Below are 24,634 nucleotides of genomic sequence, written 5' to 3'. Positions count from 1 at the left end.
CTCCTCTCTGGAATGTGCTCTTCATGTTTTGTCATGCACCTCTTCCCTGTCCCTTTTGTTGGTGTGCAAGCCATGAATAGCCATGAATTGGGACCGATCTATTTCAATTTCCTAAAGTCTGTTGACCCCCACAACCTTTTTGTGTGTGTGTCATTCAATTCTTCAAGAGTTTCAGGATGCTACCATCTTTTACACTGATGGCTCTAAAACTGGGGATAAGACGGGATATGCTTTACATCGCCTTTCAGTCAGAAACACCATTCGTTGCCAAGAACATGTAGAGTCTGTACAGTGGAGCTGATAGCTGTTAATAGTGCCCTCCACTTTATTAAACAGGGCTTACTTTACCATTTTGTGATATATAGTGATATCACTGCTATTCATGATCTTCTCATTGAACTAAGTCATACTGACTGTTTGATTGCCTTTCTCTGTGTCCCACGTTATGTGAGTGTACTCGGGAATGAACTGGCTGACTGTTTGGCTGGAAGAGCAATTAGTCACGACTCATTTGCTTTGCTAATCTTGGCTGCATATGAGACCTCTGTGCACTCGAAGATGGAATGACATCTGATTGGCTGCTGACCCCCTCTAATAAGCTCCACACTATCAAGGCGACTACTGTTGCATGTCGCTCTCCCTTCTGTTACTCCCGGCAGGGATCCACTATGGTATGTTGCCTCAGCCCTCCATGCTAAGCGTGGCTTTCTGAATTGTTTGCCTCAGATACTGACAGATGATTCATGGACAGACAGGCAGTTGAACTGGTTCTCTGTTTTCTCCTTAAAAGTGCCCTTTATTTTTAGAGTAAGGTTGTAAGCTACCTTCAGGCAGGAGTGGGATGGTTGTGCTTGAGGCGTCTCCCACTGCATGCTGAGTCTGAGGGGCCCTCGACCTCACCTCCTTGACCAGCTCACTCTTTCATCCCCCTCTTGCTGTTTTAATTGTTTTTAGACATGGTTTGTCTCCTTTTCTGCTGCATCCTACTTAGTTTTAGAGGTAGCACTCTATTGAATAGTGAATACTCTTTATAAACACCTTGACTACAGTGGAACGAGGGTGCGATGGCTGCGGATGGGGCAACTCGCACCACGGGCAGAACTCCGGGAGCATACAGCTGCTGCCTTACTTATTTCTCTCCTCTTGTGTTTATTACTGATGGTCCAACTGATGTCCATTACCTTTTTAGCCATCTCACTGTTCCGAGTCTGCAAAATTGAAGACATTTTGTGCTCTGTAACTGTCTTTGCCTTTCATTGGGCTGGTGGGGCTCAGATGTATGGTGGGGCCTTTCTCACACCTTGTCAGATTCGACATAGCTACTGGCATGATTGACACACGTTTCGGTAAATTATTCCTCAACTTTGGCACCAGTATTGTATTAAACACCTCAGTCTTACTGCTCCTACTACTTTAATCATCAGACACAGGTGTCACTAATTTGAGATGAACTACCACTGAATCAAGGAAGCCACGATCTTACTGTTTAGTCCCTTAACCCCTAGTCAATCAGTCAACCTACCATTTTCAAAATGGCTATTACTTTTGACGTAATTGGGATAAGTGATATGGGTCTGTAGTTATCTGGTATCTCTCTTGTGTGTAGTGTAATTTTAAGCCATTCTGAGGAAAGTTTCATTACCAAGAATATTTTTTACACGACAGATTTTCTTAATTACTCATTTTAGAGCTATCAAAACCATAATAGTCATCCTTTCTAGAGTCACTCAGCTTATTTAGTAAGTAATATTTCTTGGAGTGATAGGTGAATCATTCTGTTGTTACACTCTGTGCTTGTAAAAGTAGAGTCTCAGCGTCAGTTGTATAGTTATTGAATGCTACAGTAGCCAGTGGAGTTTACAAGATACTCATTGAGAGCACTGCAGTCCGTTGGGTCAGCCATGCTTTACACATGGTTTTTTGTTTTACATTCATTTTTGGGGTTTAAGATGTAGGTCTACTCTTCATTTTCTTTGAATTTTGCTACTTTAATTTCAGATTCATAGAGGTTTTTTTGAGTTTTTAAAAGTCTTCTTGTTTGCATCCTAACTAGCAAATGTATCATTAATTATAAGTAAAATGTCCCTTATCTGATTGAATCACCTACCATTTTTATATACCTGCATATTGTATTTGAGGGCAACATTACCCTTAGTTTGGAACCAGAGACAAATTTGGGAAAATGTTGTGCATTTTCTGAGTTTAAATTAAATACCTTAAATTTAGAAGTCTTGTTGTGGCCTTGGGAGTGAGCTTTTGGGTGTCCTTGTGTTTGCATGTGTGAATGAGTGTAGTATTGCTGGAAAAAGAGCTAGTGTTCAAAAGCTAGTGTGAATGCTGTCTTCTGTTGTGTGTTACTGTGCTCCATGGATCGATCCGCTACAGGCGGGTGGTTTCCTTACCCTTATTTTACATGTTGCTCCATACAGGAATTTCCATTAGTGTTGTATTTTTATGAAATAATGAAACATCACATCTGCCATGTATCATTGGTCAACTTCTTCCCATTTTCATCCTGTAACTTCTCTGTCAGTCAGCATTTAAGTCTGTGGAATTTTTGTAGTTAAACCTGATTGGTGGTGATGCTGTATTGCTGCCGTTTGACCATTTATTATGGGACTCACATTTATTTCGTTGAAGACAGTTGGCTTTAGAAATAAATTATCAGTCACTGTTACACTAGTGTCTTCTGTTGGACATCAGTAAATTAAGGGGTCCTTGATCAGAACTACCAGAGATGAAATATATATTGAAATCTCCACATACAATTATTTACCAGTTATTACTATAGCCTTATTAATTGCTTGTAAGTGTAAAAGTCTATGACTGAATTACATATCTCAGACAGGTGTTCACTGCATTATTGATTGAGGGACTTTATTCCACTCCCAATTCCTCGTACTACACTTACAGTAATCTGATACTAACTTGCATCCATGTAGATGTATCTGTTCAATTTCTGTGACTTCCAGATGATATACTGTAGAAATGCCTTCAGATTTTTCACTGCTGTCTGTTGATTTGGTAAGCTCATTTTTCTTACTGGAAAAATCAAATCATCTTATTTCTCCGTATATTGCTTCAACTCTATAGATATTTGGCTGCCTTGTCTTTCAGAATAATTTGATCAAAAAAAGATCTTGTTAAAATATTGGATGCTACAGGAATTGGACACAATTTTTAATTGTAACACACCACCAGTCCTTGCAGATCCAGCAATTAGCAGTGGATCAACTCAAAAACATAGCAAGCATGGTGATAAATATTATTTTGATCGGCTAGAATAAAATAAACTGTTTTATTGCAACATCTACTACCATGAACAAACAACTGGATTATTTGAGAAATAATTTACAAAAATGGTTAGTAATGCACAAGGACAGAACAGAATCAAGTAAGTTGTGTTCCAAGAAGGATATTACACACTTTGTTTTATGTTTCACTGCATGACATGAGCAGACAAATATCTCAACTAGAATTTTGGCCTTAGCCCATAATGAGAAAAAGATAGAAGGAAGTGAAATACCTTGCCAAGTGCATTAAAAATGCACATATACAGTGGGAAAGAAAACTATTGTATTCTTATGAAGGGAAACGTTGTGAACCAAAAGTGAATTAAGGAAACAGAAGAAAGCCTAAATCAGCATGATGGAACATCACTTTTTTTTTAATGTTTCCAAAAATGAGTTGAGTGTTTAACATCTGTAACCTTCGTAGATAGCTAAGAGTGTGCTCATAGATAAAGGCTGAAAACTTCATAAAAGTAATTCGTATCTGACTATATGAGTATGACATTTAACTGACAAAAATGCACAGTTCATCAGCTAGTAAGCTGACATGGAAATTAAGGAAAGGTTTATACACCCATATTTTTGTATGTCCTTAGCTCCATCAATTTGGAGGAAATGAAGTGCAAGAATTTTTAGAAAAACACAGTTTATTAAAGATGTGCAGCACGCAACATGTAAAATGTAGATTACATTCAATTTTTAGTTATAATACAACTGCAGTGACAAATATATTAAAGAAATCAGATTTTCATCATGCTTTGTAGGTGCTTATTTCATGAAGCAGATCGTTTAGTGGTAAATACATTTATGAATAAAAAAATCTATAGAGCATTCATTATTACTGGTCTCAAAACTGTAGGAAAGCAATAAGAAGACTATTTGTGAGAACAGACTAAAAACCTAAAATTCAGTAATGAAGTTCTCACACTATGTCAAGATAGAGGAAATAGTCCTGGTTATTGGTAATTGAAGTTGTGAAGCACACATGTTCATATTGCTCCTCAGTGTTTCCTCGTCATCTTCTCACCATCTGTTGATTGTTATCCTCTTTTCTTGTTTCTTGGAATCAAGCAAAGAACTACCTTGATCCATTACTACCCATTCACTTAGCTGCATACTGACATTGCAGGCAAGGAAGTGGAAACATGTGCTAACCCGTTATGAACCATTCCCTCACTGTTGGGCCAGAAGGCCATAAGCCATTTAGAGGCAGAGTGGTTGGAAGTGTTGGAAGATAAGCTGCAGTCTGTGAAACAAGTCGTCTTGCCATGGTGGTCTTTCTGCCAGATACAAGAAAGGGGGTTACATTGATCTGTCTCCACAGAGGTCATAGTCCTCTAAATTATGTTGTCTTGCTCTAGTGAGAGAATCCACCAGTTAATGAAGCTTGTGAAGTACGTATTTCAGTACACCACACTATAACAGAGCATGTGTTATATTCAGACAAGAGGAGAGCAGTAAATTTAAGTGGAGCCCTGCCCTCCATTTCTAGCCGATGGTGTGTGTTTTAAAAGGTTTTGACTTGTCCAGACTCCAACCTATACTGTTTGGTTGAATGTTTTAGTGTGTTGCAGTGAGCCTGGTGCATCTATTTTGTGATCCATTTATTTTTATCCCTCTTCTAATAATTCCCTGTATGCACCTCTCCATTGCTTGGTAACTAGTTCTAAATTTTGCTTGGATTTCCCAAAAAAGGCCATGTTTCATTGCCATAAACAAAAATTATTAATGTACACTGGTTGTATACCTGTTGTTTCAGATGTGTGAAAGTTACTTAGAAAAACTCTATTACTCAATAACATCCCAGAACATTTTTACCACATGTTTATTTGGTCACTCTCTTTTTCTGTCTGTCTGTTACAAATATTGCAATTTATTTTAAACAAATTTCCCAATCAGATAGGGACTTGAAACTTTCAACATAGCTCAGGACTAGATGACAATGCAATACTAATTAATTTTCTTTTCTGATGTGTGGCAGAGGGTACTTTCTAGACTACTTCCATTTCCCCCTATTCCTCTGGACTAGATGACAATGCAATACTAATTAATTTTCTTTTCTGATGTGTGGCAGAGGGTACTTTCTAGACCACTTCCATTTCCCCCTATTCCTCTTCCAGTTGTGAATGGTTCGTGGGAAGAAATATTGATGCTAAGCTCCTGTGTGAGCTTGAATCTCTCTTTTATCTTCTTTCTTTTATTTATTTATTTATTTATTTATTATTATTATTATTATTATAAGATATCTTAGAAGGAAGCGATATATTGGTTGCATCAGTTGAAGACAAGATGAAAGTAACCAGAAATTTACCATGTCTGTTGTAATCTCATCAAAATATTTGAAATAGATTGAAAAATTTCACACACAAAAACTAAGAAGAGGAAAAATAATTATTGAAATAAAAATGAATTTTTAATATTCAAATTTTTTAAATTATACTAGAAAGTGTAAAAGAATTTCTCCTAGCCCCATACAAGTTCCTAATTCCATACAGTCAGCCCTGAAATTTTGTGACTGTTCTGTGAAAATACTTGACATATTTAAAACGAAAAATGTGGGGCACATGCAAGAGTAGTTCACCTCCTTACTAATATCTATTGCAGGTGCAGCAAGTTTTTCATTAAAATCTTACAAGTATTCTCATAGTTATTAAAAACTGACAGTCACAATTTTTGGAACCATCTGTAAGGGGCTAGTAGAAATTGTTTTATACTTTTTAGTCAGACTTAAGAATATGGAACATTAAAAGTGAATTTTTATTTGTATAGTTATTGCTGTTCTTTTTTTCTTTTGTGTCAACTGCTCCAAATACACATTTTTCTTTTTGGTGTGTTTATTGCACATTTTTTAGTTTTTATGTAACTGAAAGGCCTGTTTTCAAATATTCTGTATTAAAGTTGTTCCGTGTCTTGTTTAACTTAACCCTTTCAAGATGGATTTTTTAAATTTTGTATAGAAACTTCTTCTTTTGACCACATACTGTTTTATTAGCCTTGATAATATTATGAATACATTTTTGTCAATTCTGAACTCACTTCCTGCAATTAGGCCCTGGGACACTGGTGTCCCAGTAGTCTTATTGAGTGGGACATGGGTGTTCCACTAGGCTTACTGAGTGCGACAAACGTTGTCCCACCAGTACCCAACAGCAATAGCGGTTACTAAAATATATAGAAAACAAGATGTATACAATCAGTTTTTTACTACACTAGTTAGTAACAATTTGTAGAACACATTCACTATCAAAGAATTACACGTCTGATTTATTATAATTACATATGATGTGTTGCAAAGCACATTTTGCATAATGGATGCCGTCACATTTTGGGTGCAGTGTTTCCACTGTAGAGCTGGTGGCTATATCTCGTGCTCTTGAGCCCATCCGTTCATGCCCTGGGGAGTAGTTTCTTCTGTATACTGACTCCTTGAGCAACATACAAGCTATTGACAAGAGCTACCCTCATCATCCTTTGGTAGCAAACATCCAGGAGTCAATCTATTCCCCGGAACAGTCCAGTCATTCAGTGTGTTTGTCTGGACCCCAGGTCACATTGGAATCCTAGGCGAAGAACTTGCCAACAGGCTGGCCAAACAGGCTATGTGGAAACAGCTTATGGAGATCGGCTTCTCTGAACCTGACCTGTGTTCTGTCTTATGCCACAGGGTTTTTCGCTTTTGGGAGATGGAATGGCATAACAGTACCCACAACAAACTGCGTGTCTTAAGGAGACTATGAATGTTTGGAAGTATTCCACGCGGGCCTCTCACAGGGAACCAGTTGACTCTGCCGGCTATGCATTGGCCATACGTGGCTAACGCATGGTTACTTCCTCTGTCGTGAGGACTCAACTCGGTGTCACTGTGGCTGACATATGACGGTTGTCCATCTCTTGCTGGACTGCCCACATTTAGCCGCTCTGCGGCAGACTTTTAACTTTCCCAGCACCCTACCTTCGGTGTTTGGTGACAGTGCTTCAACAGCAGCTTTAGTTTTACGTTTTATTCGTGAGGGTGGGTTTTACCATTTGATCTAAGACTTTGCGCATGTCCTCTGTGTCCCTCTGTGTACTTCACCGTAGCGCTTTTAGAGTGGATCTTTTAATGTGTTGCAGAGTGGATGGCTTATCCTTTTTATTCTCGTGGTCAGCCAGCCACTGTAATCTACGTTCTTGTTGTAATCTACGTTCTTGTTTTACTCTCTTCTAACAGTTTCTTGCTTCTCTCTGTTGTTTTATTGTCCTCTTTTGTTACTTTTAGTGTTTGTTACCTTATGTTCATCCTTGTGGTTTTCCTTTCTTTCCGTTTTGTGTTATACACCTCATTTGTTTTATTCTTCCCCTTGTGGCATTGTTTTATTTGGAACAAGGGACTGATGACCAAGCAGTTTGGTCCCCCCCCCCCCCCCTCCCTTCCCCTCCTCTTTTAAACGAACCACGCCACTCTCCCCTGCTGCCACGTCACTCTCCCCTGCTGTAATTGTAAAAGAAGTGAGGAATTGGAAGTATATCAACTTGCAGGAAGTTGTGTGCGAGTTGCATGTCATCCACCAAGCATTGATCAGTAAAGAATAGGAGCTCTTCATTTCCTGTGTGTGCTCCCGCACAGCTTTACGCACACTACTTTTTCATGACACATTACTATGATACCTAAAAGGTAAGAATATTTCATTAGGAATGCAAAGTACTTCTTTTAATTTTATTGACATGATTATGGATGCCATTTCTTTGAATTGATGATGCTAAATTATGCCTGCATGTAAACAGGTCCATTGTTAAACTATGCCTGTATATGATAGCATATTCACAGAGTCCTTTTTCCTCTGTTCGATAAGAGCTGTACGAGCAGGTGCACATGAAACTTGGGAGCTTTTGATAATGTTTTGTAAAGGTTCACATTGTCCTTGACTACAGGACAAGGCTGAAGTTCCTGCTGTGACAATCATATTTTCTCATGAACAATATGACAACCAAATAAACCCACATTGTGTAGCAGCTGTTAAATCCACAATATTTTTCTTTGGCAATGCCAAATATGCAGTTCTGCAGAATAACAGACAGTTGTTTTTAGAAATGAGTCAGAATTCTGAAATTAATGAAAAGCATGTTTCCAGGATTTCTGCAGGGCTCAAGTGCCCCTCCTGCCATCTCCTCTCCGCCTCCCCCTCCCTCCTCCTCCTTGCAGACACCTTAGTAAAGTACTGTGCTGTTCAAGTCAAGGGTTGACAACAGCTTTAATTTTTTTAAAAAATTACGAGCTAGAATTTGTGCCTTTCAATTACCGTGACTGTTTGCAGCGTTAGAGATAATGTTCTGGATCTGTCTACCCATCGTGTGAAAAGACTTCACGTGTCTGCTACTACGTATGTGACATACTATAACTAAACAGCATTTCACTAGTGTAGACTACGATAACCACTAACCTACTGAAATATTCACTTTTATTGTCCATTTTAGTAAAGGAAAGTGTAAGGTAATATGTTCTTCAGCAATGAAAAGTCTGGCAATTTAATTCTGAATTTGGTATTGGCTTTCAATTTTATTTACTTTAAAATGAATGGCAAAGTGGTATTCAATGTCTGTTATAGGTTGCTGAAATATGGATTTACGAAAGTGGGCTATATTTAGCCTACTTGAGCCACGTTTTGTTTCAAAAATCAAGATTGCCTGTGTTTTTGGTAAGTTCTGTTTCTCATTTTTTTTCATTTGTGAAATGGAAGACATTAATTACTTTATATTGCATCATACATTCTGAATTGATGGTATTCCTTTGCAGCTCATTAACATTTTAACATTACAGCAGCAAATCCACCGACGAAAGACTCGGAAGCAGCTGTCCCCTATCAGTCTTATAGCAGATTAAAACACACATCAAATCACTAAGGAGATTAAGTTGTGTAAAGCAGTTTCACACTGGCATCACTGCAATAAGAGATACTGACAGCTTGCATAAATATCCTCCACTGGAGTTTATGTGCTGAAATTTAAGTACCAAAGTTGTCAATGAAATATTGCTCATGTTGTTGGTTTTTGGATGTGACTACGAATGGTTGTGTAGATAATCCATGCAGTTCATGTAAGCATAACTATACAGCAATGTCTTCATCATTATGCTATTGCAAATATGACTTCACAACAAATGAGCTGTGGGACACCTGATAATGAGTTTTTATGTGGAAGGTGGCTGTTGGATATATGTTTCATATCAATTTATGAAATAAATAAGCTTTGAGACCTACACATATACAACACAATAATGAAGAAGTTCCTGCAGCCTCCACTGCATAAAATGGCACCACAAGAAGCTGAAGACTGGAGATTATGGTGATTTTCAATAGCTACATGTTTGGCAAGATTCACATTGGCATGAACACACAGTTGGGGTTATTATAAATATTATATAGTGCTTCTTTATTACAGCTACTGTAATAAAATGATCACAATAGTGGCATTATCATTTAGCTAACAGGATATGGCAGCCTCTCCTCCTCCTCCTCCTCGAGCAAACCACAGAAATTACAGGACTCAAGCTCACAATGCTTTAGACTTAATGGTGCCATGTTAAGAATTGTCAGTTACATTACAAATGTGTTTTCTGGTATAGTGCAGTTTTATTTCTGAAGAGAAATCACACTGACCTCAGTCCATTTATTTTCTGCTTGGAGCAAAGGATTAATGAATCTTATGAGTCAAGTCACATTGTGCTGTCATAATGCATTGCTGCAAACTCTCCATGTATGCCCGTCTACTTGGGGCATTGGGACTCCTAGCAATGGCCATCCTGCCTGACCCCAAATTGTTCCCCTCCGTAGCTACACCTTGGGAGGAAAGTAAGGCTACAGAAAAAAAGAGCCATATTCGCTTTGATACTTAGTTTGCAGCAGAAACAATGGGTGCTCCTTTCTGGCTGCAAAGCCTCTAATTTTTTTTTTTACAACCTAGAGGATAAGTTTGGGGAAGTGACAATGCTGTCCAAAATGAGAAATGGGTCAGTCCTGATTCAGACAGCATCCCCGGTGTTGCTCCATGTAAAAAGCTGGGTGGTATTCCCATTTCAATCACTTCCCATAAAATTCTAAACGTGGGCCAGGGGATTATTTTTCATCGAACACCTCTTGAAGTGTGATGACGAGCTACATGCCAATTTAGAACGATGGGGTGTTCACTTTGTCTGGCGTTGTTGCAAAGGAAATGCGCCATATACATAAAAAAAAAACACAGTGCACATACAAGCATCTGCCAACAGCAAAGTGTGTCAAAGGCTTAAGGAAGGATGTGCAATGCTTCATAACAACAAATTGCCTCCGATGAGCATGACGTGACAACTGTTTAAGTTAGATTCGTTTGAGAAGTTGCAGGCGGGCTCTTGCGCATGCGCACTTGAGTCACGTATGAGTAGTATCTTCTCCCGCTTCTGGTTACAGAAGTGTGGCTGGGCGCCACTACCTAATTTTGCCCCAGTTCGGAAATATAGTAAATCTTGGGCTGATGCACAGAGCAGTCTGAGTTGAGGTGGGTCATCTCCACATGACCTGTGTTTATGTTCAGTGATTTTGTTATTTCCTCTTCATTCATTGCTCTCATGTTAAATTATAACAAAATGGATTTTGTGGCTGGGAGCTATCAAATGAATCAAAATACGTTTGCACGATTATGGAAGGCTAAAATATGTTATTAGTTTTAGATTTTATTGCCACCTTTCTGGCATTAATCGCCTTGTGGAACAATGAAGTTATTTTTGTTGGTTTTTTAAAGAGATTTGACTTTTATTAATCTTTTCTGCTGAGGCAGTCAATATATTCGAAATGAAGTGTTTAATTTCATACTATTGGCTAGTTTCAACTGTTCGCTGCCTTTCAAGTGCACGTATGGCATTGTGCCATAATAAAGAACCAAACATTAGATAATACAGTACTGGTACTCCAAGAAAATTTACATCCGAATCTGGACATACAAATGTGCACTTTAAGCCGAATTATGCATTTTAGCATGGTTCACGAAATTCCAATGCTCTTGAAGTATCCTCTGATGTTTTGTTTCTTTTATGACATAATGTAAGATCTTTTAATGTTTTACACATATGAACATATGGGCTTCCTGCATCAACGTAGCTGCGCTAATGCGGTGATGCCTGTTATCTAGCGCTCTCTTTCAACTGCTGAAACTAACCTGTTTCTAACAGGTTGCAGGAAAATATTGTGAATGGTGGTTTGAGAAGTGTTACATTCAAAGCAAATTTCCTTTTACAGAAGATGAACTATGTGCGAGAATGTACGATGAATTTGTTAAATCACAAAGTGTTTGACTCTCATTTAAAAATCAACTCTTTGAGGACGAACACTTACAAGAATTTCGAACTCAGATCAGATATTTACGTCGTTATTAAAAATTTTACTGGCAAATTTGTGTGATGTATCTTACAGTGTAACAAGTGCAAAAAAGACCAACATTATATATGGAAGCTTAGCTTCTCTTTCAGCTTATTAATCTTACAGACCAATATTATACATGAATGCTACATATATTAATTTAAACCATTAACTTATCTTATTTGTGTGTTCGTGCTACTTAAGTGATCTTGCTATTGGCTGACGACATCACGTATCCTATGCTGTCATCAACTGGCGAGATCACGATTACAAAAGCGCATCGCAATCTCGATTTCAGTGCTTCAGAAAGTGACATGCGGTGTTTGGTGGAATTCAGATTTATACCTTCGTAATATGAAAATATGCACCGTACATGTTGCTGCACATCAAAGGTCTTTCAAAACTTGTCACCCCCCCCCCCCCCCCCTCCCCCCGAGTTTCATTTTCTAAAATGCCGGGAAATTCTATATCGGTATATAAAGCCATAAACATTCAAAGGATTGATGAGTTTCACAGTGGCGAGGAAGAGTATACTGTCAATTAACATGGAAAAAGTGTATTTTCACCCAGGAGAAAGTGTACTTTTAACTGGGAAATCCGGGATTTTTTTCCTTGGTCACGTATACACCCTGATTGGCTGCACTATTTCCTGAACTCACCCCGCCTTTTCTACTTTGGGTGATTTCAACACCCACAACTCTTTGTGGGGTTGAATCAAGATTATTGGCTGTGATAAAGATGTCGAGAGTTTACTAACTCAACTTGACCTTTGCGTCCTAAATACAGGTACCCCCACTCATTTCAGTTTGATACATGGCACATACTCAGCCATTGAATGGTCAGTTTGCAGTCGTGGCCTTGTACAGTCTGTACACTGGAGAGCTCACGATGACTTGTGTGGTAGTGATCACTTTCCGCTCTTCCTGTCCCTCCCTAGTGTCGCTCACCTGGACGCTTGCCCAGATGGGCTCTTACAAAGTCCGATTGGGACACTTTCACCTCTGTTACCACTGTTTTATCTCCATTGCATGGCAACATCGATCTGGTTATCCAAAATATTATTATGACCATTGTTGCTGCAGCTGAATCTGCAATCCCTTGTTCCTCAGGTTGCCCCCGGCAGAAGACAGTGCCTTGGTGGTCACCAGATATCACTGCAGTCATTAGAGATCGTAGGCAGTGCCTCGTATGTCGTAAGCGGCATCCGTCAATGGAGCACCTCATTGCCTCCAAATGGCTCCATGTCCAGGTCCATCAACTAATTAAAAGATGGAAGTGGGAGTGTTGGGAATGCTACATCTCCACCACCAACAATATGAACCTCTCCTTCCCAGGTTTGGACTAAAATCAGATGCCTTTATGAATATCAGACCCTTGCAGGTATATTGGGGATTTTCACACATGGAGCTATATCTACCAACCCAGACGCAATTGTTGAGCATTTTGCTTGAACCTCTGCATCTGAGATGTACCACCCCAGAAACAGCAGTTGGAACTTCATCATCTATTTTCTACTAAACGCCAACCTGAGCCATTCAATAAGTGAGAATTTCTCAGTGCTCTTGCACACTGCCCTGACACAACCCCTAGGTCAGACAGCATCCATCATGAAATGATTAAACATCTATCAGTGGATTACCAGCACCACATTCTTGCCGTCTTCAACTCTTTGTGATGATGAGAGAGTACCTTTGTTACAGTGCTAAAACCTGGTAAGACCCCACTAGCTATGGATAGCTATCATCCTATTAGCCTCACCAATGTCCTGTGCAAGCTGCTCGAACATATAGTGAACCGGTGGTTGTGTCTACTCCCCGAATCTCAGGGCCTTCTTGGCTCTGTCCCAGGGTGGTTTTTGCCAAGGTCATTCCACCACTGAAAACGTGGTGTATCTGAGTCTGCCATCCGAATGGCCTTTTTCGCCATCATCACCTTGTTGCCATCTTTTTTGGCCTGACAAAGGCCTATGACACCACTTGGCGACACCACATCCTCACTACATTACATGAACGGGGGGTCTGGGATCCGCTCCTGATTTTTATAGAGAACTTTTTGTTTCTCTGCACCTTCAGAGTCCAAATTGGTGCTTCACACAGTTCCCCCCATGTCCAAGAGAATGGGGTCCCGCAGAACTCTGTACTGAGCATCCTTCTCTTTTTAGTGGCAGTTAATGGTCTTGCAGCAGCAGTGAGGTCCTCAGTATTGACCTTCTTATAAGCTGACGACTTTTGCATTTCCTTTTGCGCACCTACTATTGGTATGGCTGAAAGTTAACTGCAGGGAGCCATACAAAAGGTGCAGTCAAGGGCCCTCACCCATAGCTTTCAGTTTTCAGCTCCCAAGACTTGCTTCATGCACTTCTGTGATTGTTGTACAGTTCACCTGCACCCACAAGTTTATCTTGATGACCATCTCCTTAATGTAGTGGATTCTTATTGCTTGTTAGGACAGTTTTTGATGCCCACTAAACTTGCTTCCCCATCTGTGTCAGCTTAGGCAACAAAGGATGTTAACGTCCTGCCAGCACTTTTGCTTGAGTCACACTGACTGAGGTGCAGATCGTCCTACACTGTTGTGGCTGTCAGTCGCATGTTGACTATGGGAGCCAGGCATGTGGTTCAGGATCGCAATCACCATTGTGGATGCTGGAGCCTATACACCTCTGTGGAGTTCAAGTTGAGACGGAACTTTCTGAATGAACCCTATGAATAGCCTACTTGTGGAAGCTGGACTTCCTCCATTGTGGATCTGGCGAAAATAACTGCTTGCCAATTGTACTTCACACATTCACAGCTTGCCTAAACATCCAAATCATTGACTCTTTTTCTTTAACACGGCAATTATCTTCCGAAATAGTGACCAGATCAGGGATTACAATTGCAGTCCATGTCCAGTCCCTTCTCACTGAACTAGTTTTCCCTCTCCCAGCTCATCTCCGGGTCCACTCCTGTACACCTCCATGGTATATACCTCAACCGCAACTCCCTCTGGATGTATCACAAGTCCCGCAAGGCCCAGTTTATCCTGGAGCTCGCTGCTGCCTCTTTCTCTCTATTCTTGCTGCATCCCAGGGTTCAGAGATAGTTTACACAGATGGCTCAATGGTTGATTGTCACATTGAGGTCGTTTATGCTCGTGCAGAACATACCGAGTTGTGCTCCATGCCAGATGGCTGTAGTGTTTTCATTGCAGAGCTGGTAGCCATCTCTCATGCTCTCAACCATATTCGTTCCTGTGCCAGGGAGTACTTCGTCATTTGTAGCAACTCCTTGAGTGCCTTACAAGCTCTCGACCAGTGCTATTCTCGCCATCCTTTGGCAAAGGCCATCCAAGAGTCTGTTCACGTCCTTGAACATGGTGAATGGCCAGTGATCCTGGGACACACTGGAGTCCCAGGAAATGAACTTGCTGAGATGCTAGCCAAGGAGGCTAAACTGAGTCTGGAGATAAACATACTGGAATCTGATCTTCAATTGTTATTATGCTGCAAAGCTTTTGAACTCTGGAAAACAGAATGGCACTTCCTGACTTTGCCGAATAAATTGCGTATTATAAAGGAGACGAAGAATGTGTGGAGGTCCTCCATGTGAGCGTCTCGCAAGGACTCCATTGTCCTTTGCTGCCTCTGCATTGGTATACTTGGCTGACCCATGATCAGATCAGATGACGTTGCGAGGACCCACCTCTGTGTTGATGTGGCTCTCATCTGACAGTGATCCACAGTTTCTTGGACTGTTCAAACTTAGCTTCCCAGAGGCAGACTGTTAATCTCCCTCCGATTTTAGGCAACAATACGTCAGCAACTAACATGGTTTTAAGTTTTATCCATGAAGGGGTCCTTTATCAGTCTGTTTAAGGGTGACGCCTTGGCCTCACCTTTTGGGCCCACCCCCTACCTCCGTTTTAACTTTCCCTGGCTCCCTCTGATGCTTTCTGTTAGACTTGGTGTTCATCTTTTCGCCATCTGTTTTTCTCTTACCTTGTGTTTTTAGGGTGGTGATTTTAGTGTGTTGAAAAGTGGTTGGCTCATCCTTTTTTATTCTTGTGAGCAGCCAGCCAAGGCTCTGTGCTGTGTTGTTTTAACATCTTCTACTGCTTTTTTCCTTTTAGTTAATGTTTTCAATTTTTGCTTGATGCTTTCATTTTCTACTTCAGTGTGGTTACACACAGTTTTACACATTTTGGTCCTTTCCTGGATTTGAGGCGATAGGATTCTTTTGGGATATAGTTATATCGTTTTAATCCAAGACCTATGTGACTAAGGAAAACCTTGTTGTTTAGTTTCTTTAATCTCCATACCAATCAACCAATTTGTGGCAGTGGAACGTTGTGTGTCTCACAGAATGAGGATCTCAGTTTGGCAGCCTGGCTCGTGAGGAAGGTAAAAACCTAGTGTGCCAGCCGCTGATGAGATGAATCGCTGTTGAGGTGAAACAGTTGTTAGTGAGCAACCTCTGGGGAATCTGCTGCCCCTCAGTGTTATAAACTAGGCTCCGGGCTCTGTCTAGTTAGACTTTTGTTTCCCTAGCTGCTTGTAGGACCAAGATGGATCCCTCGAAATTTACCTTTCCTTCACTGTGGAAAGGGTGGCCAGCTGGAAGGCACCAACACCTAATCCAACAAGAGGACTAATGTGGCCAGTCCTCCCAAGTCGGAACATTTTCAGAATTCTAGTTTGTGTAGTAACAGAATACACACTGCTAGTCAGAATGTATTTTCATTAATTCAAAGGAAAGAGGGAAGCTTAGAAAAAGTCCCACTTTTGTGCATTCAAAAGGTTTCAGAGGGGATTGTAGGTGTGTTAAAATCTGTTAAGCGGTTGCGAAATGGGATTATGCTGGTTGAAACCTCACGTCCCACAAGCCACAAACCTGTGAAAGACCAAAAGCATTGGGGAATATGCCATTGAGGCTGAGCTCTGTACCACATTAAACTACAGTGAAGGTAAGCGTAGGCTTGGTGTTGTGACATGCAGATACCTGGTAGACATCCCCAAAGTAGTAGTAAAAGTGGAGTAGGCCCAAGAAGGCATTGTTGATGTGCAGAATATTGTGGTAAAGATGGAAGATGATCTGACCAAATCTGACTCATTCATCCTCACTTTTAATAGCATGAAACTTCTGGAGCCTATTAAGGTGGGTTTTATTCACTTAACCCTTAACCGGAATTGATATTTTGGCAGACATAACTGGAATCGCAGGTCCAAATGGACCCTTGAATAAAAATTCAACATAATCCCCATAAAAGGTATAATTCATATGTAAATATGTAATGATTGTATTAAAATAAGTTTTGTTTCAAACATAAATAACTTTTATTGAGCAAAATTTTTTTATAGTATTATTTTTTTAATCTTTAAGTCCTACTTCTCATATTTTACAAGAATTTTTAGTACCTTACTTTGGAATGCTGCATTATTACAAAAAAGGCTTAGATTAAAAAACCTAGATATAGCATGGGGTTTCTCATAACTTCCCCTTAACATAAATAGGGATTCTTTATGCCATCACCCAGAAACAAAAATAATGACAACAAAACTTGGAAGTGTCCAAATGTTATCTATATCAGTACCTGAACTAAGAATGGCACTTGGTACACAACATTTTTTTTTTTTCTGCATGTCGTTTACAGATGAATTTAAGACATCTGCCACATTTTTGTGATTGTTTGCTGTCAGTTTTAGGACCACTTAAATAACATCTTCCTCATTTTCGTGAGCCACTTTGATTTGCAAGGTGAATTTTCTAGTCGTAGGTCTTTTGTGGTTCATCAGCTGCCCCTAGAAAATTATCAGTTCTACTCTTCAAATCTACTGAAAATGAAGAATACTCCATCTTCCTTTCTGTGATAAATGGCACAAATTCAGTCCAATTTCTTTTATGTAATGATCACGTTTCATACGTTTTCCACTATTTGATGCCTTCCATAATACAAATCCATTTGCACTCGCAATATTCAATATTGCTGAAAAAATGACACATGGCCATCGTTGAGTTCTTCTAGAGACTGAATAATTGGCGCATTTCTGATCTAATGTATCAACACCACTTTTTGTTCTGTTGTAAAATTCAATTATATCAGGTTTTCCAATGTTTTCATTGACTGAATTGTCATGGTGCATTGATGAGATTACCACTACACTTAGATTCTTTTTTGGGACATAAGATGCCAATGTTGTATCCTTCACAAAACCAAATAACGTAGATCCTACTACCCGTCGTTTATTGGCTAAAAATTCTGGTGGTATTTCCCTTTTATTTTTGTGCATCATTCCAACATAGGTCAAACCATTTTCAATCAGTCTGTCAACCAACTCCACAGAAGAGAACCAGTTATCAGCAGTTATATTTCTGTTTGTTCCAAATAAAGGTTCTGCAAGCTGCAGTACATTCTGTGTTGGAACTGAGAGTTGGCTTGTTTTATTAGTGATAGCTTTGCCCGTATAGATAAAAGCATTGTATAAATAGTGTGTTTTAGCGTCGCAAAGGCACATAATCTTGATGCCATATTTAGCAGGCTTCGATTTTATATAAACCCTGAAAAAACATTTCCCTCTAAAAGGGCAAAGCATTTCATCAACTGTCAAATATTCTGAGCAGCTATAGTTTTTCTGGCAGTTCTGAATGAAATTTCCAAATATTTCTGAGATGAGACCAGCGCTATCATTGGTTCTGCTTTCTTCCCTAGAATTCACATCATCAAATCTCAAAGCAGATAACAGGAACATAAATTGCTTTACCGACATAGCTATTCTGAATATATCTCGGCCAGTTCCATCAGTTGCCCATAAACTTTCTATATCTTCATGGCCAGATTTGAATACAACTGATAATAGCAACAACCCAAAGAATGCTTTCATTTCCATAATACTCACATGGTTAGTGTAAGTAGCATTAGTTTTATACTTTTCTGAATATTCTGTTATTTTCTGATTAGTGTGAGTGCAAATAATTGCGATCATTTCATCTGATATCAGCAACTGCCATGATTCAATTGGTGACATGTTCCGTTTTTCATACCGATGAGACCAGGCAGGTAAGTGATGCTGTTGTGGCTTTTGACTCTGGACCTAGCTGGTGGATGAGTAGACCACTTGAATCGATTTTTGCCACGAAAATATGCACTACTTGGCAGCCAGCTCTCTCTCTCTCTCTCTCTCTCTCTCTCTCTCTCTCTCTCTCTCTACTGAATCATCAGATGATGAATTACTTGAATCAGAAGAAATTTCTTGTGTATTTTCATCGTCACTTATGTTCTCTTCATCACAAGGTTGAAAATCACCTAAAGATTCTGTGTCTGAATAATTTTCGTCTAATAATAGTTCACAGATTTCTTTTTCAGTGAGGCCCCGCTGCATTGTGGCAATAAAGTGCCTGAAACACCACAAAATAAATCTGTATACACTGACATAAAAAATCCCGTATCTGGAATCGCGGGTCAAATTGGACCCAGCGATAGCACTTACCTCCACTTCTAGTAAATTTCAAGCAGTGAGCTCTCGGCCCCTGGTGCACCTCACAATGTACTGAGATTACACTGGTGCGCTAAACAGAAACTCCACGCGTTTTCATTGTTAGACAGTTTTCTTGTTGTCGGTGGGTCCAAAATGACCCATGATTCTGGTTAAGGGTTAATTGTGTGGCCCTATGTCCCCCAACCTAATGCACTGTTCTAAATGCCAGTGCTTTGGGCACACCACTCGTGGATGTAAGGGAGAAGCCACTTGGGGGCAAATGTGGTAAAGCTGCCCATGAAGGAGTTGAATGTTCATCACCTCCAAAGTGTGTGAATTGTTCTGGGGGTCACCCTGCGTGGAGTACGGACTGCTGTGTTTTCCTTAAAGAACAGAAGATAAACCAGATCAGAATGACAGAATGGATCCCCTGTGGTGAGGCCAAAAATATTTACAAGGCCATGCAGTCCCCCTCCCCCTCCCCCCCCCCCCAACCCCCCTTATTTGCTACCTTCTTTGCTTTTGTTGTTAAACAGCCAGTCCAGAAAAATGCTGCTGATACACAAATGGAGGTTTCTAGTATCAGCACTGGTACCCGCGTTTGTCAATATGCTTCTGCTGCTGAAGTTACTTTGAAACCTGTACTTCCTCCAAGTACATCAGACAGGGCCATGGTAGCTAATGATGGCTCCTCCAAAGGTTCGGTCTGGACCACCATTCAGTACTGCTGCTACCACGGTCGCGATTGTGGCTCTGAAGTCTCCTTGGGGCAAAAAATCAAAGACAAAGGCAAAGACTCGGCTACTGACAGAGACTGGAGGTAAGCAATCTGACGATTTTGATGTTGTGCTCTCTCTCTCTCTCTCTCTCTCTCTCTCTCTCTCTCTCTCTCTCTCTCTGATGGTTCCTATGATTCGTCTTCAGAGCTGATGCAACTTGATGTGGGCCTAGAGCACTCATATCACCCCAAGACTGAGCATCCACCAACTATGGGTTACCCTCCCTGGTCGAAAGACAGTATGAAAGTGCTCTTCCCTTGATAAATTGCTTCCATACTACAGTGGAATGTTAATGGATTCAGGACACACATCGGAGAATTGAAATTCCTGGCAAAGGGTTGCCCCCCTGTTCCTGTGCCTGCGTTTACAAGAACCACTTTAAACCCAATGTTGGCCCTGTGCCACCAGACTATACCCTTCATAAAAGGATGGTCCGACTGGGGACAGAGCTCAGAGAGGGACTGCTTTGTTAATAACAAACACTACTCCTGTGCTGTCTCCTTGGTTTATGACACACAAGCAGTTCATATACACTATGTGATCAAAAGTATCTGGACACCTGGCTGAAAATGGCTTAAAAGTTCATGGAACCTTCCACTGGTAATACTGGAATTCAATGTGGTGTTGGCTCACCCTTAGCCTTGATGACAGCTTCCACTCTTGCAGGCGTACATTCAGTCAGTTGCTGGAAGGTTTCTTGGGGAATGGCAGCCCATTCTTTAGAGTGCTGCACTGAGGAGGGGTATCGATGTAGGTCGGTGATGCCTGGCATGAAGTCGGCATTCCAAAACATCCCAAAGGTGTTCTATAGGTTTCAGGTCAGGACTCTATGCAGGCCAGTCCATTACAGGAATGTTATTGTCATGTAACTATACTCTGTTGCAGACCGTGCATTATGAACAGGTGATCATGTTGAAAGGTGCAATCGCCATCCCCAAATTGCTCTTCAACAGTGGGAAGCAAGAAGGTGCTTAATGTAGGCCTGTGCTGTGATAGTGCCATGCAAAACAACAAGGGGTGCAAGCCCCCTCCATGAAAAACACGACCACACCATGACACCGCTGCCTCCAAATTTTACCGTTGGCACTACATGGGCTGCCAGATGACGTTCACCGGGCATTTGCCATACCCACACCCCGACATCAGATTGCCACATTGTGTATTGTGATTTGTCACTTCACGCAACGTTTTTCAACTGTTCATTCGTCCAATGTTTACACTCTTTACACCAAGTGGGGCGTCATCTTTCATTTACCGGCATGATGTGTGGCTTATGAGCAGCCACTTGACCGCGAAATCCGTTTTCTTACTTCCCACCTAACTGTCATAGTACTTGCAGTGGATCCTGATGCAGTTTGGAATTCCTGTGCAGTGGTCTGGATAGATGCCTATTACAAATTATGGCCCTCTTCAACTGTCAGCAGTCTGTCAGTCAACAGACGATGTCGGCCTGTACGCTTTTGTGCTGTACGTGTCCCGTCACGTTTCCACTTCACTATCACATCAGAAAGAGTGGACTTAGGGATGTTCAGGAGTGTGGAAATCTCGCCTACAGATGTGACACAAGTGCCACCCAGTCACCTGACCACATTGAAAGTCCGTGGGTTTCGTGATGTTTAATGACTACGGAGGTCGCTGATATGAGTACCTGGCAGTAGGTGGAAGCACAATGCACCTAATAAGAAAAACGTATGTTTTTAGGTGTGTCCGGATACTTTTGATTACACAGTGTAGGTTAGAAGATCTCTGGCTGCTCACTGTACTTACCTCCAAAGGATGCGATAGATTCTGAGGTTCTCACATCCCTTATTGAACAACTCCCCTGCCTATTTCTGGTACTGTGTGATTTCAATTCTCATAATATATTATGGGGTATGTGCTAGGAGTAGAGTCTTGGAGAACCTCATGGTGTCTCAACTGTGCAGTACCATTCATTTCTTGGCTTCTATTGGATTGTCTTCAGCCATTGACCTCTCTTTCTGCTCTCCCGCCCTTGTAGACTCAGCTCAGTGGGAAGCGGCTTATGACCTCCATTCCAATAACCACTTCCCACTATGGATCCAACTACTGGATGGAGGATTGTCTGAACAGAAACCACCAAAATGAATGGTCAGCAGGGCTAACTGGACACTGTTCAGCCAGCTGTCTGTGTTTGAACATCGCGACAGCATCCAGAAATGGGTGGATCACATTGCATGAGTGATCCAACATGCCACCAACTTCTCCATCCCAAAGTCTCCAGGTCATATTCGGAGGCAGCTTGTACCGTGGTGGACTGATGAGTACTGTTCAGAAAGCCGGGACAGGCATGTGGCTCTTCAGTGGTTTAAATGCTGCCCAACAGCAGACAGCTTCACCGATTTTCAAGCCATGAGAGCCAGTACTCGACGCATAATCAAAGCGACCAAGAAAAGGTCATGGCAAGCATTCCTGGACTGTCAATCATTCCTCTTATTCTACAAAAGTATGGGAAGCCATTCAGAGGATTTACGGTAAACACAGTTGTTGACAAACAGCAGCTGTGCTGAAACAGGAGTGTCTTCAGAAAACACCTGGAGATGTCGTTCAGATGATGGGAGAGAATTTTTCACCAAAGACAGCCAGTTCCAACTAGGTCCAGCATTTCCCCACTACCGTGTGACTACAGAGACGCGAAAGTTGGACTTCAGATCCAACAATTCTGTGTCTTATAACTGCCTTTCTCAGTGTGTTAGGTGGAATCAGCACTGGCTCATGTTACCGCACGTCATGACCAAATCAAGTACTACATGCTTTGACATTTGCCAGTGGTATCAAAGGAAATGCCTCTTGAATGTTTTAATTTGATATACCAGACAGGTTACTTCCTTAGGTCATGGAGAGTGGCAGTTTTGATACCTCTCCTCCAACACGGAAAGGACTACACATGTCCCATTAGTTGCCAGAGTGTCGCCTTAAATGAGCTGTGTAGAAAAGGCACTGGAACCAGTTGTTGACAGTTGTCTGGTCTGGTTGTTAGAGACTGGCTGCTCTTTCTGTGGATTCCCAAGATTTTGGTCCCCTGTCGACAACCTAACCCTGCTAGAGGCAGCTATTCAGCAGGATTTCCTACATCATCACTGTCTTAGTATTTTCTTTGACATCAGTAAGGTGTTCAACACTACTTGGAGACACAGTAGTCTAAAGCAACTTCATCAGTGGGGCTTTTGTGGCCACCTTGCCATCTTCATACGGCCTCTTTTTCCATAGCCACAAACAGTATCACATCTATGGTAAGGACCCCTTCAGTGATTTTTATTTGTGGATGATTTTGCTGTTTTCTGTTCCTGCTCCAGTGCTGCAACATAGACCTACAATGCAGAGGTCAGGGCCGCCGACTTATAAAAAGTATTGGGGGGGGGGGGGGGCATACTGGGGGTCCTTGCCCCAGGAAATTTTCTAAATTTTAGATGAAAAATAGTGTTTTAAAGTTTTTTTAAGCATTTTAGAGTCATATGATCAACATTAAAACCCCGAAAACTGGACTCTCGATAACTCGACACTCTGGGAAACCCGACAAGCCTGACACATTTTTTTGGCTTTGGAAAAAGAAACAAAACATAAACCCACACGGTATTTTCGTAAAAACACTAATTTAATTTACAGTAATAATTATACTTATAGACTATTACAGAGCAGTGAATATATAGCTCTGAAAAGACTGAAATTACATTTAAATAAATCTTAAACTATCATTAAGAAAAATAAAATGTAAAATATTGCTGTCGCACAGTAATAGCACTTTGATTAATAAGTGAAAGAGCTAATTTAAGCTTACTTTGAATAAGGCTCAGGTTTCATTAAATGAAAACCATATCTCAAAGTTAAAGCTTTAATAAAGTTAATACAGTATGCCTAATACTTTGTCAAAAAGTATGTAAATAGCAGGTTTTAATTGGGTCTTACACCCTAAAAATATTTAAGTATTTGAAAATCACCAATACTGTACTATATTAGTATAGTAATAAAGTGCTAAACTAGTACTAATATTTTGAAACTGAAAATTTAGCAGTATGTATGTATTTACGAGGGTAATCCCAAAAGTAAGGTCTCCTATTTTTTTTTATAAGTACATAGACCTGTTTATTTCTACAATGGTTTACATCAGTTTACAGCTTGAACATTTAGCTATTTTTCGACATAATCAACATTTCTGTTGATGCAGTTTGTTAGACGCTGTGGCAGTTTTTGTATGCCCACGTCATACCAACTTGCCGCCATGCTGTTCAGAAAGTTGTGAACCTCTTCTTTCACCTTGAATCGCTCAGACCACAGTTAAAGCTGACAGGTATTGTGAGACTCTGAAAAAACTCAAACAGGCAATTCAGAACTGGAGAAGAGGAATGTTGAGCAAGGACATACACATTCTCCATGATAACACTCGCCCGCAGATCGCTTGGCAAACCGTTGCTCTCCTGCAACAGTTTCAGTGGAACGTAATTACCCACCCACTTTATAGTCCTGACTTGGCGCCCAGTGACTATCACCTGTTCACTAGGTTAAAAGAACTTTTGGCCGGAAAGTGATTCAGCTCTGATGACGAGGTGAAAGAAGAGGTTCATAACTTTCTGAACAGCATGGCGGCGAGCTGGTATGACTTGGGCATACAAAAACTGCCACAGCGTCGACAGAAATGGTGATTATGTCGAAAAATAGCTAAACGTTCAAGCTGAAAACTGATGTAAAACATTGTAGAAATAAGCAGGTGTATGTACTTATAAAAAATAG

At 40.6% G+C, this 24,634-nt stretch overlaps 1 protein-coding gene across 2 annotated transcripts in view; it reads left to right on the top strand.

Annotated features, from left to right (window-relative positions):
* LOC126161974 (RCC1 and BTB domain-containing protein 1-like) overlaps positions 1-24,634 on the top strand; it is a 219,791-nt gene that overhangs the window by 6,882 nt on the left and 188,275 nt on the right. For both annotated transcript variants that reach the window (XR_007534982.1, XM_049918165.1), the window contains exon 2: positions 8,876-8,965. Coding sequence is in view for 1 of the 2 variants with exons in the window: in XM_049918165.1 (XP_049774122.1) it covers positions 8,887-8,965 (79 nt within the window). In the remaining variant the exon portion in view is untranslated. The remainder of the gene's footprint in view (positions 1-8,875; positions 8,966-24,634) is intronic.

This window comes from Schistocerca cancellata, chromosome 2 (assembly GCF_023864275.1).
Source record: "Schistocerca cancellata isolate TAMUIC-IGC-003103 chromosome 2, iqSchCanc2.1, whole genome shotgun sequence".
NCBI lineage: Eukaryota > Metazoa > Arthropoda > Insecta > Orthoptera > Acrididae > Schistocerca > Schistocerca cancellata.
This window is presented reverse-complemented; position numbering and strand designations above follow the sequence as displayed.